The sequence below is a fragment of the Notechis scutatus genome, chromosome 2 (assembly GCF_049901735.1).
Source record: "Notechis scutatus isolate UNSWTSFEM ecotype Mainland chromosome 2, rNotScu1.2, whole genome shotgun sequence".
NCBI lineage: Eukaryota > Metazoa > Chordata > Lepidosauria > Squamata > Elapidae > Notechis > Notechis scutatus.
This window is the reverse complement of record NC_142010.1, coordinates 235,748,451-235,765,015: the sequence shown is the minus strand read 5'-3', so window position 1 is coordinate 235,765,015 and position 16,565 is coordinate 235,748,451. Positions and strand designations below refer to the sequence as shown.

The window sequence follows — 16,565 nt, the reverse complement described above, 5'->3', positions numbered from 1 at the left end:
TCAATAGTGTTTCTCATATTTGTCTACATGAGTTAGAATTTCTAGTTCTCTTCTAATTCTAATCCTGTTGATATGAGCCAGTGCTAGATTTTAGTGACTACTGGAAACTAAACATTTTTAATTTCCATAATTTTTTGTGGGCACAGGTACATTTAAATTTTTGCTTCCACATTTATGGAAAGATATTTCAGGTTTTTAAATATGAAATATCGGCAGATAGTCATTCATAGATATATTATCAAAGCATCACTCAATTTTCAATCTTTTAGCTAAACTATTGTTTATTTAAGTTGAGACTAAATAGTATGGACATAATGCAATATACTGTGTCTTAGAATGGCAAGAAAAAGTCATTAGTAAATAAATGATTAGTTCCTATTCTTATAAATATATATAAGAAATAGCAGCATTCACTGCCTGACTAGACTGACTCTGGAGACTCACAATAAAACCAAGCTTGTAGAAAGTACAAGAGAAATGGGGTTATAAAGAAAAATAAAGAACAAGATGGTAAGACTGGCCAACAACACCCACATATGAATACATATCTGATAAGTCTTTAAGGCTTTTAACATATCAATCAAGTCTAAGACTTTTTGGAATGACATTGGAGGAGGGGGAAAGGAAGCCATCCATCTATCTGGATACTGCTACCTAAATCAAGCAGATTTCTCATTTAGTTGCTAAAATAGCAGAAGGAAATCTCTGAAATCTTAACAATCAGTAGGTCCTCATGTTTTCTTCTAGTACTTTTTTGAATAAGCATATAACAAACTTCTTATGTAGTAAAACAGATTTTTAATTTAGTTTATCTGCATCATTATAGATCAGTATTTAGTCTGTTTATATGTAAATGTATGATTTGAGGAACAATTAAATGTTGACAAAATATATTGCAGTCATATCAATTGTACTGCATTTTCCATAATTTTTCTAACTGACATCTTTGATAAATAGTGGTTGCCAAGTCAAAATCGATTATACAGTGCACTAGGAATTCATGGTGCTGTCAGGGAGAAGACCGATTGACTTTAAATTTACATATTAATGAGAAGATTTGTTAAGGGGGTACTTGACTATAGAAAATAACAGCATATTTATAGGGCATGACATTTTATAAAAAAAGCTGATGCAGGAAAATGGAAATTAAACCTTTCAGATTAATACATTCAAGAATGTTAAAATGCATATTTGCATATTTATTTCCTGAATTTACCTTTCTTTTCAACAGATTTCCTCATCTTCTTTCCCAAGTTAAATGTATATCTCTCTGTAAATTAATAATTTTGAATTACTTTGCTTCAGCTGCTAAAGTGATCTAACAAATAAGGGGGGGAATCCATTGCTTTCTTAATTTTGTTAAACGTCCTTTAATTTTTATTGTGAGAAGAGAATGAATATTATTTTGACATTAGAATCTGTGATGGTATAGAAATATTCTTAAAAAATAATAAGTGGGTGTCTTTTTTGTCCTCTAAAATGAAAATTGCTTAATATAACTAAATTTGTTGAAACAGCTTTTTACTGAACATTCAAGAATAAATATTATACTTTAAATATTACTTAGAAGATTGTTTGCTGAAATGGAATTAAAGCTATAGATAGATTGCCTATTCTGTTTTGAGGTTAGATCCTGATCTCTGAAATAGCTTGATCTGCATTGGCTTGGAATAAATGCTTTGTTCCAGCTCATTTCCAGTTAATTTAGTGTTCATTGGGAAAAAATAGAGACCTCAATATTTTTTTTAAACCTTAAAAAATAAACACTGCTCTCAGACTTGTTGGTATCAATTCTTTGTAGTCTTCGAGGACATGACAAGAAGCTATAGATGGAAATTTCATACAAGTGACCAAACTTGATATAAGGAGGAATTTCATGTTTGTGAGACCTATCAAGCAGTAAAATTACCTCCTAGGGCTGCAGATGTATCAATTCTACTATTGGTAGATAAAACTGACTGGGAAATTGGTTCCATGGGAAGACTAGAACTACTCTTACTGAGATTGGCTATAATATCAGAATCTTGCAAAACTGTGTTGTACCTGTCTTCTCCTTTCCTCATATTCCAGTAAAAGAGAGGCATCTGCATGAGCCCTTTGGAATATTACCATGTTTCTCAGGACTTAGAAATTTTTACCCCGAGATGATGGTTTTTGCATGTTCCCATCAAGGTCATCTTCCTTACTCTGTACAGGATGTTCCAATACTGGACGTTTATTTATTTTATTTATTTATTTGATTTGCCAATTGTTTACAAGATAATAAGTATAAATGTATACATAGTTGTGAATACATGAAATGGTTACATATAAGAAAAATAAAAGAATAGGAGAAACAATAGGACAGGGACGGTAGGCACGTTGGTGCGCTTTATGCACGCCCCTACAGACCTCTTAGGAAAGGGGTGAGGTCAATAGTAGACAGTCTAAGGTTAAAGTTTTTGGGGTTTGGGGAAGAAACTACAGAGTCGGGTAGAGTATTCCAGACATTGACCACTCTATTGCTGAAGTCGTATTTCCTGCAATCAAGTTTGGTGCGGTTTACTTTGAGTTTGTATCTATTGTGTGCTCTTGTGTTGTTATGGTTGAAGCTGAAGTATTCATTGACAGGTAGGACATTGCAATGTATGATTTTGTATACCATGCTTAAGTCAGACCGAAGACGGCGTAATTCAAGGTTTTCTAGTTCTAGAATTTCAAGTCTGGTGGCATAAGGTATTCTACAGCGAGTAGAGGAGTGGAGAACTCTTCTTGTGAAATATTTCTGGACTTTCTCAATTGTGCTAATATCAGTTACGTAGTGTGGATTCCAGACTGATGAACTGTATTCGAGTATTGGTCTAGCAAATGTTTTGTATGCTCTGGTTAGTAGTGTGATATTACCAGAGAAAAAGCTACGTAGGATTAGGTTAACAACTCTTAATGCCTTTTTGGCTATGTAGTTGCAGTGTGCTCTAGCACTTAGATCATTAGAGGTGAGTATTCCAAGGTCCTTTACAGAGCTTGGGTCATCAACAAGATCTTGACTATTCAGCTTGTATTTTATTTTCTGATTTTTTTGCCAATATGTAAGACAGAGCATTTATTTGTTGAGATTTGAAGTTGCCATTTGTTTGACCATTCGGATACATAGTCAAGATCTTTTGTAGGGTAGCAGTATTGTCTGTGGTATTGAACAGCTTTACATCATCAGCGAAGAGAACGCAATTGCTCTTAATATGATCACAGAGGTCGTTTATGTAGAGTATGAAGAGTTGGTCCTAGAACACTGCCTTGGGGAACACCACTATTGACAGGTACTGGATTTGATAGGACGTTCCCGATTTTGACCATTTGTTGTCTGTTGGCTAGAAACCATTTATCTGGGATAGTCTGTGAGGATTCCTAGTCTGAGTCCCTTCCTTCCTATGATTCTTTAACTGACTGACAAACAGACAGATCTCTTTTTTCCTTCTGTATCTTCCTGCTCAATAGGCAAATGATTGTCTCTAGCTTCTTTATAAGAACTCTACTCAGATTGGTTCAGCATGAAACTTCCTAATAAACTACCACATCAACATGCGGACCTATTTCCAAGATTCATGGAAGAAAGTGGTTACTGTGGAAAGAAAAATAAGAGATGATGTTTTCTTAAAGTTAATCTGTAAGTTCTCCTAATATGCCCTCTGGCTACAGTAGCCTCACAGTCTTCCATGTTATATCTTAGATCAAGGAAATGTTTGAAATATCTGTGCTCAGTTGCATGAATTAAAAACTACTCTAGGTTTTCTTATTTCATTTGATTTCACCCCAAACTGGAACACATTCCACTTGGAACTGCTGTAACTTTACAGTTTTGTTAAGATCGTCTGATCTTGTCTGGAAGCTTTAAATGCGTAAATGAAAAATTGTGGAAATAACTAAAGCAACATGAGCAGCCTTAATTCATAACATCTTCAGTGGCCCTCACAGGTTTGATTGCAATTGAGGAGACTTCAGATTCATAATCCACTAACCAGAAAAAGGATCTTGGGATCATATAGGATAGGTCAGTGAGGATATTGACTCAGCATGTGGTAACTATAAAGCAAATTTTATGAGTGTGATCAATAGGAAAGGATTGAAAATTAAAGTATGATATGTCCACATGTGAAATAATTGTTAATTGTGAATTGTTCACCACAGATTATAGTTGGAAATGGTGAAAGAATTAACTAGGATACACAATCTACTTAGAGATTGGTAGGTAAATGAGTAGGTTTATTTTTTGTAATGCCATATATCTACAAATAACCAGAGATTAAATTGGATTAGATTTTAAATTGGAAAATTTGATATATTGAAACTTGATATATTGAAACTGTGATTTGAAATTACTGGGTTGGAAAAAATTAGAACTATATTTATAATTTAAAAATAATAAATAAAATAATGAGTGTTATTTTCCTTTATAGGATGGTGCTCTGGAAGAATACAGTGAAAAGAATTTCTATGAATCTGTTGAGCAGCAGGATAACGATCCAAATGTGAACAAGCCCTATTCTATGGATCCAGACCACAGATTACTGATAAGAAATACAAAGCCTTTATTACAAAGCCGGAATGCTGCTGTATGGCTGTTTTAATTCACTTTTTTTTTCATTTAGCCAAATGGGTGGATTTAAAGTTAAGCATGTGTATCAGGGTTGGTAGAAGTTGTCTTCGCTTTACTTTTTTCTTGTTGTGGTCTTGCCAGCAGCCTGTGGAGCTGGCAGCAGAGTCGGACAGTGGGGGGGAAACATGGGCCAATTCTGAAGTCTGGGGAGGATTCGAATGAGGGATCTGCGTCCGACACAGAGATGGGGCCAGGGCCATCTGAGAGTTATGTGCTGATTTCGGACCCTCCAGAATCTGACATCAGCGAAGCAGAGGAACGGGAGACCCTGTTCCCAGTGTGTGCTTGCGCAGAGTTGCCAGAAGGCAAGAACAGTTAAGACAAAAGGGGTGACTCAGGAGTAAGTGGAGCATCTTGGAGATGCTTGGCCCCTTCCATAAGACATAAAGAAGGAGCAAAGGGACATGAGCCTTTGCAGGAAGCAACTTTGTTCGTTCTGTTTGGTTTAAACTCTGAAGCTCCGTGACTTTGTGCTCCTTTTGACCTGGTACAGCTAATTGTCAGTTTAGTCGTTGGCAGCATTTCAAGGGAGAGAAAGGTGGGTGCTTATCAGCCTTATCCCGAAAGACTGTGGCAGACTTCCGTTGGACTATTGAGAAACTGTTTGGGACACATTATGGGCTATGAATGCATATAATTCACAGCAGTTGAAATAAAACACGTTGGGAACAACGTGTGATTGTTACTGTCTTAGGAAGCCTTGGTCAGAACATTTCTCAGTGATTCTCTTGAACTTCTAACAATATCCTATTGAGAGTCCTTGCTGAGTAAGTGACTAGCATGAGCCACTCTGTAGTGAGGTGGAATTTCTGCAGATCAATAAAAACACTCCTTCCCCTGCAAATATGAATTTAGTTGGTTCTTTGAGATGATACTTCCTAAGTCAACATTCTGTTTTGGGCTGTTCAGCTCTTTGGTCTTTTGTGGACTATTTGGAGAACTCTGGGAGAGCTATTGTAGGAACTTGGATTATAGAAATTCACCCATCTCTGATATGCAGCAACTAATAAAAAGGATCTATACAATATATTAGGTTTTTTTTACAAAGCCCAATTCAGAATCTCCTCTATGCCCTAACAATGGAAAACTGTTTGAAGGATTACTTTTATTTTCTTTTTTGGTAGATTTTCTTAAAGCAAACCTGTTGCTTTTTTAGTTGTCAGTAATGGGCAAGATGTATTAAGCATTTATAGTATTTGTACATGGCCATAATATTTTTTGCTTTTAATTAGTCCTCCCAGGATAGGCGGAAACAAATTTACAAATTAAACAAATTAGAATTGCTGTTCAATTTTGATACCTTCCTAACGGAATAGGATAATGTTGTGAACCTATGGTATTTAAAAATCAATCCATTTATGACATTAAATAGAGGAGCTGTCACTTTCTTATAAATGGGCTTCTTTTTAGGATTCGTCTGTTTTTCTACTTCGCTGTTTTACTAAGTTTTTAAAGCAAATCCATCATGGGATCATGAATATTGGGCCTAATTGGTGGGAAGTTAATGTATATAGTTTTGTGAATGTATATACAACACTGAATAGACAGAATGTTTCTTGTAGTGGACAAATAAAAGGATACACATCAAACTAAGAAGATGAAAAAGATGATGGTATAAATATATTTTATTATAAATTCTCAGTCCTGGTGTGTTTTTGTGGAAATACTGTGGGTGTGGAAGATCATATGCTACAAATGCTGTGTCCGCTGTAACTTTTCCTTGAATAAGAGTTTTTTCTTCAAAACCCATTTGGATTGAGATTTTTTAAAAATGATAAATGTGGTCCATTTATTTTCATGTTTCTTGGGTTGGACATTGAATGTCCTTCTACTCCAGCCATATACTTTCTTTTGAGGAATTGACATCTTTCAAGTGTATTAGGAGCTATAAAACATTGCAGCAGCAGCTGTACAAACATTTTTGTTAGCATGAAACAATGGTTTATTGCTTAAAACCTTTTTAGAAGAGAAATGTAATAAATATTTAAAGCACATAATCTTTGGATTTATCTCATCCCTATAATGTCAGCCAATTTGTTTACTGGAACATGAAGACTCCTATTTTAAATTTCAGTATCTAGTAACCAGAGAGATGATATCTCAAATATTTTATTTGGGTACCCATGGACCTCAACTTATGATCACAATTGGATCTTGGTTGTTGAGTGAAATGGTTGTTAAACAAGACATCATGTGACTGCCCTTTTGATTGCTTCACTCAACAACCACAATCCAGCCACTCCCGGTTCTTGTTAAGTGATTAGGTGGACCGTTAAGTGGATAGAGTCTCAAGTAAGAAAGACACTGGGTGTCTCAGGGCATAGGGGAGACCCTCCACTCAGGAGCTGAAAATATTTCTTTCCAAAATCCACACACTGAGTGGAGAGACACTTGTGCATAGCCTGCATCAGGTCTCCTCTGTGTGTTTACCCACCCACCTGAGGCACCCTATTGTCCTTACCTTACCATGCTGACTCATTGCCCTCTGTTTGGATTTCATCTTTATCTACCTCAGGGGGCTGTCTGAAGAGCTACCTGCTGAATTAATTAAGCTACTCTTCATGCATAGGAAGAAACTTCTTTGTCATGGTGCAGAAACCTTCTGAAGCCGAAATCCTTCAGCTTTCCTTGGGAGACGGGGTCTTTCAACCAGACCCCTGAAACAAGAGGCAATCCTTTTCTGCTGCCATCCCCATTAACTTTTGGAGAAGTCAGCATAGCAAATTGCAAATGATGATCATATGTTCATAGGGCACTTGGCAACTAGTTGTAAAGACAAACAGGTTGCTAGGCAGTGAGATCAGTGAACGTGAAGGTGGTTGTGCAATGTTTGCAATGACTGGAAGTGCTTTACAGGCCATAAAGCACCCTTTCTAACACATCATTTCAGACTGTCAGACCTTCAAAACATTGAGGACTACTCGTAAATCTATTTGATGAATGTGGGGAATGAGAGATACTCATTTCCCCATGAGCTTTCATAAATTGTTGTGTTGTAAACTTTTCTTTAATGATACAAGTAGCCTCTGAGGAAAGATTATTTTTCCTGCAAAATACTAGAATTATGTAAATAAAATAAGCATTTGGAGATAATTTTTTCTGAATAATTTAAGTGCTGGTTATCACCTGTAAACCCCTCTATAGTTCCTGAGACTGGTTATTTTCGGGACTTCCTTCTGGATGTTTTTGCCTTTCCAACATGGTCCAACAACTTGGGCATGCTTCAGGTCTCTATGAAATAGTGCCATTTGATGGTACCCAGGAGGTATCTGTATTGTAATTCCTGTGCTATGGAATAGCATATCCCCCAACACTCAGCTCTAATCCTGCTGGTCCTGAAATCTCTTTCCCCAGGCATTCGGTCTCAGATTTGGATGAGCCAAATCCGTTAACAATTGAGGTTATGACTGTGATCAGCCTCAATTATGTTATTTTCTGTTTTTTCAGTTCTCTGTTATTTTCTGTATTTTTGTTTCAATCTTATGTAAGCCAGCCAGTTGTAGTTGGTGAGTCAGATGCTATTAATTAATCTGACAAATAGAACATAGTTTTAAAAAGAAAAATAACAAATGTTCTTTCAAAATACCAAGGGAATTAACATATTCTATAGATGAATCTGATCATTAGCAAATAATGGCTATTTTTTTAAAGGTGGTGATGGCAGTTGCACAACTTTATTGGCATGTGGCACCCAACTCTGAAGCTGGTATAGTTGCTAAGTCCCTAGTGCGTTTACTACGGAGTAACAGGTAAATAAAATTTATTTATTTTTGTTAGCTGCTATTGATCATCCCAACTGTGGAGTATATATAATTTTGAAATATTAGACCAGATATGCAGTAGGCCAGTAGCTATCAATTATTTTATTTTTATTTTATTTGGTTTGTCAATTGCTTACAAGATAATAGGTATAAGTAAAAACATAGTTATGAATACATGGATACACATAAGAAAAATAAAAGAAACAATAGGACAGGGACGGTAGGCACGTTGGTGCGCTTATGCACGCCCCCTACAGACCTCTTAGGAAAGGGGTGAGGTCAATCGTAGAAAGTCTAAGGTTAAAGTTTTTGGGGTTTGGGAAAGAAACCACAGAGTCAAGTAGAGTATTCCAGACACCGACCACTCTGTTGCTGAAGTCGTATTTCCTGCAATCAAGTTTGGTGTGATTAACCTTAAGTTTGTATCTATTGTTTGCTCTTGTGTTGTTATGGTTAAAGATGAAGTATTCATTGACTGGTAGGGCATTGCGATGTATGATTTTTTATACTTAGATCGGACCAAAGGCGGCGTAGTTCTAGGTTTTCTAGGTCTAGAATTTCAAGTCTGGTGGCATAAGGTATTCTGCAACGAGTAGAGGAATGTAGAACTCTTCTTGTGAAATATTTCTGGACTTTCTCAACTGTGTTAATATCAGATACGTAATGTGGGTTCCAGACTGATGCTCTACTCAAGTATTGGTCTAGCAAATGTTTTGTATGCTCTAGTTAGTAGTGTAATATTACCAGAGAAAAAGCTATGTAAGATTAGGTTAACAACTCTTAATGCCTTTTTGGCTATGTAGCTACAGTGGGCTCTAGCACTTAGATCATTAGAGATGAATACTCCAAGGTCCTTGACAGAGTTTGGATCATCAACAAGGTCTTGACTATTCAGCCTGTATTTTATTTTCTGGGTTTTTTTTTGCCAGTATGTAAGACATTTGTTTGTTGAGATTTGAAGTTGCCATTTGTTTGACCATTCTGATACATAGTCAAGGCCTTTTTGAAGGGTAGCAGTATTGTCTATGGTGTTGAATAGCTTTACATCGTCAGCGAAGAGGACGCAGTTGCTCTTAATATGATCACAGAGGTCATTTATGTAGAGTATGAAGAGAGTTGGTCCTAGAATACCGCCTTGAGGGACACCACTATTGACAGGTACAGAATTTGATAGGACATTCCCAATTTGGCCATTTGTTGTCTGTTTGACAGGAATGCTTCTATCCAGTTATGCAGGTGTCCAGAGATACCATAAGATTTTAGTTTTAGGAGTAGTTTGTCGTGTACCACTGAATCAAAGGCTTTACAGAAATCTATGTAAATTGCGTCTATTGCTTTGCTCTGATCGAGTTGTGTAGTCCATATGTTTTTGCAGTGTAAGAGTTGCAGATTGCAGGATAGCTTTTTTCTGAAACCAAATTGTTTATTAGAGAGTAGGTTGTTTGTCTCTAAGTGGAGGATAATGGATTGGTTAATAATTGATTGCATGACTTTACAGGTAACGCAGCATAAAGAGATTGGTCTGTAATTTTCAACTAGGCTGGGGTCTCCCTTTTTGAAGATGGGGATGACCGTGGCTTGTGACCATAGTTTTGGCAAGGAGCTGGTCCTGAAAGATTTTTCAAAGATTATGCTTAAAGGTTCTGCTATGGCATTGGATAGCTTTTTTAAGAAGTAGGCACATATTCCATCTGGTGCAATAGATAGAGATGGTTTTAGATTGCGTAGTGCTTTTTCAACATTGTCTTCTATAAAATCGATATGTATTAGATCATTGTAGTTGTCTGTGGTTCGACTAGGAAATACTGGGCATGATCCATTGCTGTTTACAAATACTGAGCCAAAAAATGTGTTAAAGATGTTGGCTTTAATGGTGTCATCATTGCAGTCTTTACGATTAGGTCCTTTCAGGGGTGGGATGGACCTTGAGTCTTTTAGTTTGTTGTTTACAAAATTTTAGAAAGCACAGGTGGAATTGGTGCATAGAAGGTTTTCCTCTTGTTTAATGTGATAATTGGTGCATTCAGTCTTTATCTGGTGGCATAAATTTTTGTATCGGCTTTTGAAGTTGACAACGTAACCAGATTTGTTTTTCCACCAAAGTGATCTCTTTTGGGATTGAAGCTTCCTTATTGTTATGAGTAATCTGTTTTTTTTCTGGTTTTTATTGGTACATATAGTTTGAGGACTCTTTTGACTTCAAGTAAAAATATGTTGTAATGGTCTTCAACAGTATTGTATCCAGTGAATAGAAATTGCCAATCAAGAGATGAGAGATCGTTGTCGATAAGATCATAATTGCCTTTTTTGAAGTTATAATTGGGGATCACATCGTTGTGTTGATTTTTGTGTGGACGTATGAATATTAGAGTACCATTATATTCTGAATGAACGATTTTATCAAACTTTTAGAGGAACTAATATAGATAATAATATAGTAGCACATTAAGTATAAATTTGCTTGAGTCTCAGAAATTGTTACAACTACATATCTAATTCATATGAAACAAAACTGAGCTATATTTTTTTAGTTTTGGCTTAACATGATCTAGAAAGGTATTCATTAGAGTTATACTAGTTTCTGTTGTGGGGTTGGTTCATATATTCTACCACGGGGTCCCCAGCTCCCAGACTGTAACCCCTACCTGGCCTTGAGCCTTTCAGAACCGTACCACGGAGATGGCGCTCCATTTGCGTGAGTGGCAGGTGTATGTGCCTGCCACTCTCGCAAATGGAGTTGCACATGTGCATTTGCCCAGTGCTTATGCTGACCCATCCCTTCTCCCACTCCCCTCCGTCAGTCCGTAAAGCTGAAAAGGTTGGGGAACTCTGTTCTACCAAACCAAAAAAATCACTAAACAATATTGCGATCTCCTTATGTGGAATAAGAATAATGGACCACAAGATTTCTCTAAACTCTTTTACTACTACTAAATGCTATTTCTTGTCAATCCTTATATTTTCCACATTACTGGTGCATATTAAAATGAAATCAAACAAGATAATCTTTAAATTTAATTTGAGAATCTAGGTTTAATCAGGGATTTCACATGCAAATTTAGGAGTCTATTATAATATTTTCAGTAATATTGAATAAAATTACTGTTCTATCAATGGAATAAGATTTTAGTCATTTCAGTATAGCTTTCATCTTCTAATAAAATTAGTTTTAATTGTGGATATAACTAACCCCTTGCATTTCTGCATACACTTATGACGGTATTCATATTATGAGTTACTGTGTAAATAATATTTGTCAAATTCAGTTGTATAAAATATATATGTAAGTAACTTACTAATATTTCTATAAAAAAGCATTGTCTTATCATTTTATATTCAGTTTATTTTTCATTACATAGTTCTCATGAAGAAATAATTAAGCAAGATATTAATCATATTTCATTCACTTTTAGGGAAGTACAGTATATTGTTCTCCAGAATATAGCAACAATGTCGATCCAGCGCAAGGTTTGACATATTGACTTTATACATTCAAAATACTTCATTTTGATCTCCACATTTTTTGACATTGATTTCTTGTTGTATTTTTTCCCCCATCCAGGGGCTGTTTGAGCCTTACTTGAAGAGTTTTTATATTAGGTCAACTGATCCAACTATGATCAAGACATTAAAGGTATACTTAGTATTTTGCTAATATGTTAACCCTATAGTTAATCTTTAAAAATAAATACGTTTTTATATGTGAATCTAGTTACTGAGATTTACAGCAGAAGCAACTCACCCAAGAGACATGTTGTTTTTCATAGATCTGTTACAGACATATGTCAAATTTCCATTCAACATTTCATTGAACATTCATGAGATATTTTTACTACCCAAATAAGTGTTAGTTCAAGACTCTTCCATTTAGTCTTTCATCAATCCCCAAGAAAAACACACCAAGAAGTTACCCAAGTGACTCACTCCAAGTGGATTCTGCAGAACAGAGTAAGAGGGAGAATAGGACACTGAAACCAGAACTTGATGTTCTCTCAGGAAGAGGTGATTAATGAAGAATCATGTTAAGAAAACAGCATGGAGGAAATGGTATATACACTGAAGTTATGCAAAGGAACCACTTCATTCAAGATCTCTTCTTTTTCTGCTCTACATTCAAGAAGAAGACAGGCAGCACTGGAGAGCTCAAGCACCTCCCTTTTTCTGGGTTGGGAAAAAGTGACTTGTAAATGTATAAAAGGAAAACGCTAATGCACATGCAAAAATGGCTACAATCTATGTACTGTAGAACTTCAGAAACAACAAACATGCCCTTTATCGCAGGGATGGGGTAGGAAGTTAAGTCCAAACAAAGTTTTTGTATGTTGTACATAAAATAGCAGATTATTAAATAAAGGTTTCACTTTTTTCCAAGGGGATGATTTAGGAAGTCTAATTATTAGCATTAGTGATGAATTGGAACTCTTTTGAGAGAGGAATAAATGTTCTTGACTGATAATACAGAGAAAATGCTTTGGACAGAAAGTTTCTCATTGTACTTACTGGTTGGAGATATGGATAGCTTATCTATCTCTTCAAATATTTCCCAGCCTAGTCTTAGGCAGCAGATACTTATATAAGTGACTAATATCATAAGATCAATAACTGAGGGCTTACTTGATCAAAAGAGATGGAAGAAGTACCCTATTCCTAATAACCTGCAGTGCAACACATCAAGAATGACCAGAATGGATGGATGAAACAGCTGAGTCACAAGCAAGTGTTAAACAGTGGTATCATCACTTGAGGTCTTCCCCCTCAAGTAGTTGAGAAACAGGAGATTTGATTACAGATCTATTTTTACTCAAGATCAATTTGTAAGATCTTCACAAATGAAAGGTTTCTAAATTCTGAAAATCTAGAAGGAAAGAGCCACAGTAATTTTGTTGCTTGAATGCTACTATTGGAATCTTGGTTTTTTCTAGTCTTCCTGGATTAAATATTAACCCACTTTAACTTTTGCGTTTGTTTTGGTAGGTAGACACATGGTCAAAGCACTGGGTCTCAGCCATCTTTTATTTTTAATAAGTGTTGATAATGCTTCTGGAAGACCAGAAATATTTTTTATAATTTTTTATAATTAAAATTTATTGTAACTATGATTTATGACATATTGCTGTTTATATATACACTGTGAGCTTATGCACTGGAGACAAATTCCCTATGTGTCCAATCATATTTGGCCAATAAAGAATTTTATTTTATTCTATTCTATATTAGGAAGCTTCCATAACTGACGTAAAAGCTTCAGCTTGCCTAGCATGAGTTTAGGACTTCCTTCAGTGCAAAATATTTTATGATGCATAGATAGAAATTATATTGTCTTTAGTATGATTTCTTCAGTTCTGGAAAAAATATTGTTTTAGCAGATACAAAATTAGAGCTTATATCTTCCCATTTTTAATTTTACAAGACTATCTTATATTTACAGTTTTCAATGGTTTATAAGAAATAGAATATAATTGTTATATCCCTATTATTTAACATTTTACCTTGTTTTCTAGCTTGAAATTTTAACTAACCTAGCAAATGAAGCTAATATATCAACTCTTCTTAGAGAATTTCAGGTTTGTGCTCTATTTATATTTTTATTTATGCCATTATCTCTGATGTTCAGATTTAAACTAAACTGGTTGTTAGTGGCCATATATGTAAAGGCACCCATAATTTATGTTCCTTCAAAGTATTTTTTTCCTTGTCTGGCTTTCCTTAGGCTATGCTAATTTAATAGATTGAAACATTTCTGAAACAACATATGAACCAAGCTATTTTTGTGCTCAGACTAATACTTGTTATTGAGTTACTCTGCATTACTATTATACATGAAAATAGACTGATTCCTTCTGATATGTTTTGAATAACTACAGCTTGCACATCCTCTATCCCCACAACTGTTACTAAGCACTGAAGCTAGTTTCCGAGGTATGGCTTTCTTAAACTGATGAGATAATGAATTTCTTGTTTTCTTCAGACCTATGTGAAAAGCCAAGATAAGCAATTTGCTGCAGCTACAATCCAGGCAATAGGCAGATGTGCAACCAACATCTCAGAAGTGACTGACACGTGCCTAAATGGCTTGGTATGTTTGCTGTCCAATAGGGATGGTAAGTTAATTATTCCATTTTGTCTTCTGAATGAATGAACACTTTTATTTTCTAGTAACATTCTATAGTAGAACCTTATTAGAGGACTACAGAGAAATGTCAATTCCCCTAAACAACATGAGTGTAGGACAAATAGTAGCATTGCACCTATTTCAGAATCTTTAAAATGATTCTGATTTTTTTGCAAAGATTAACCTTGATGTACTAATATCCAGGCTTTCATATAGAATATAAATTCATTTTCCACTGTTGCATTAAAGTAGCTGTACTACAGAGGGTGCTATAAGCAGAGAAATGTGAGCTTTTTGTGTTACTAAAGAAGCATATAAACCTGTTTAAACTAGCCATTAATAAATATGCACAGAGTTCATAATTCATTTTCTTCTTTAATATATAGATCAGAAAAATCAGAGATATGTAGTATATTTATAGTCTCATTGGGTGTCCAAATTATTACTGATGCTTTTCTGTGCAATTATACCACTTTGACTATTAAAATCTGTCTTTTCAAATGCTGAAGTACTTTATTTTGCTATTTCCGATATTACACACATAAGTATGTGTTTCAAAATATAGCTTCATATTTGCATTATTTTATAGTTATATTAAAGTTACAGATTTCAACAATGTCTTCTGAATAGCAATATTTCCTAAATCAAAAAATTTCAGGAAGGGGGGATTTGTAGAGAAGAATTAATAGACAGAAATAATTATGTCCATCTGCTGCTCTCTTCCTTAAATTCCATTGCACAAATGTACTTAGAATCCAGGGCAAATCTTTTCCATTTGGAGAAGTAGTTATAGAAGAAAAATAAAAGTTGTGAGTGTGCTTAAGTATCTTTTCCATCTCTTTTCACTATTTAATTTATTTGTTTACTTACATACCAACCTATTTATCATGATTTTTTTTTTTTACTCTGAACCAGTTTCACAATTTTATTAGTTATTTGATTTTGGCACACCTGCCTCCAATTGATTTTGGGCTTATAGTATAAAAATAAAGTACAAATAAACTGAAAAGAATATAACCTAGTCCAATCCATGTCACTTCATTTCATGAAAGAGGTGCATTGATGACCTGACAGGAAGAGCAGAGTCACTTTAGCTAATGCGTTCCCTAATGTAATACCTTGTCTTGAAGTACTTCATTGATAGTATCTGGCAATTTGAATTTATTTATTTATTTTAGAAAATTTATATTGCCGCCTATTTGCACATGGCAACTCAAGGTGGCTTACACAAATATAAAAACATCATATACTGTATATAAAATAAAACTAATAGAAGAAAATAATCAAATAATAAATTTAGACTTATATACCACTTCACAGTACTTTATATCCCTCTTTAAGCGGTTTATGAAGTAAGCATATTGACCCCAATAAGCTGGGTCCTCATTTTACCACCTCGGAAGAGGTTATCCCTCAGATAACCTGATCCCAAGACATGAAGAGCTTTAAAGGTGACAACCAGCACTTTGAATTGCATCTGGAAGCAAATCAGCAACCAATGCAGCTTCCACAGGAGAGATGACACATGTGCACACTGTAGTCTGCACAAAACCATGAGTCAAAGCCAATTGACAACCAACTAAATAATTAAAAAATCAGTGTTATTCTGTATTAGTTAGGTCCATCTACCAGCAGTCTATCTTCTGCAATTATACCAGCTGCATCTGTGACAGTTACCTAATTCGACCATTTGACAAGAGCAGGAGTTTCTGTTTCCTGGACTAAATTGTCCAAGAACTAGCATACCAGTGAAGTTGGGCAAATATCTCCCTGACCAGACCCTTCATCCTGCTGTTGAAGTAGGAGCTTTAACTTGAAGAGAACCCACAAGTTCCAGACTTCTCCATCAATGGGCTATGACCCCATCAACAGCAACAACTGGGAGGCCAAGGTCCCTATGGATGAACAGCAACTCCATCTTGTTTAGATTTAGTCTGAACATAGTTCTCTCCAAAATCCTTCAAAGCATTAACAAGCCTCTTCTGTAAATCCAATATCGGAAAGTTATCTAGGTCACTTTATTTGTTATTTGTATATCCCTTTTAATTATTCAGACATC

At 35.3% G+C, this 16,565-nt stretch overlaps 1 protein-coding gene across 3 annotated transcripts in view; it reads left to right on the top strand.

The window, feature by feature from the left end:
* The window catches only part of AP3B1 (adaptor related protein complex 3 subunit beta 1), a 158,682-nt gene that overhangs the window by 44,029 nt on the left and 98,088 nt on the right, over window positions 1–16,565 (top strand). For all 3 annotated transcript variants that reach the window (XM_026670594.2, XM_026670593.2, XM_087958307.1), the window contains exons 8-13: window positions 4,434–4,589; window positions 8,285–8,382; window positions 11,808–11,862; window positions 11,957–12,028; window positions 13,896–13,958; window positions 14,363–14,495. In XM_026670594.2, the coding sequence (XP_026526379.1) occupies window positions 4,434–4,589; window positions 8,285–8,382; window positions 11,808–11,862; window positions 11,957–12,028; window positions 13,896–13,958; window positions 14,363–14,495 (577 nt within the window). The remainder of the gene's footprint in view (window positions 1–4,433; window positions 4,590–8,284; window positions 8,383–11,807; window positions 11,863–11,956; window positions 12,029–13,895; window positions 13,959–14,362; window positions 14,496–16,565) is intronic.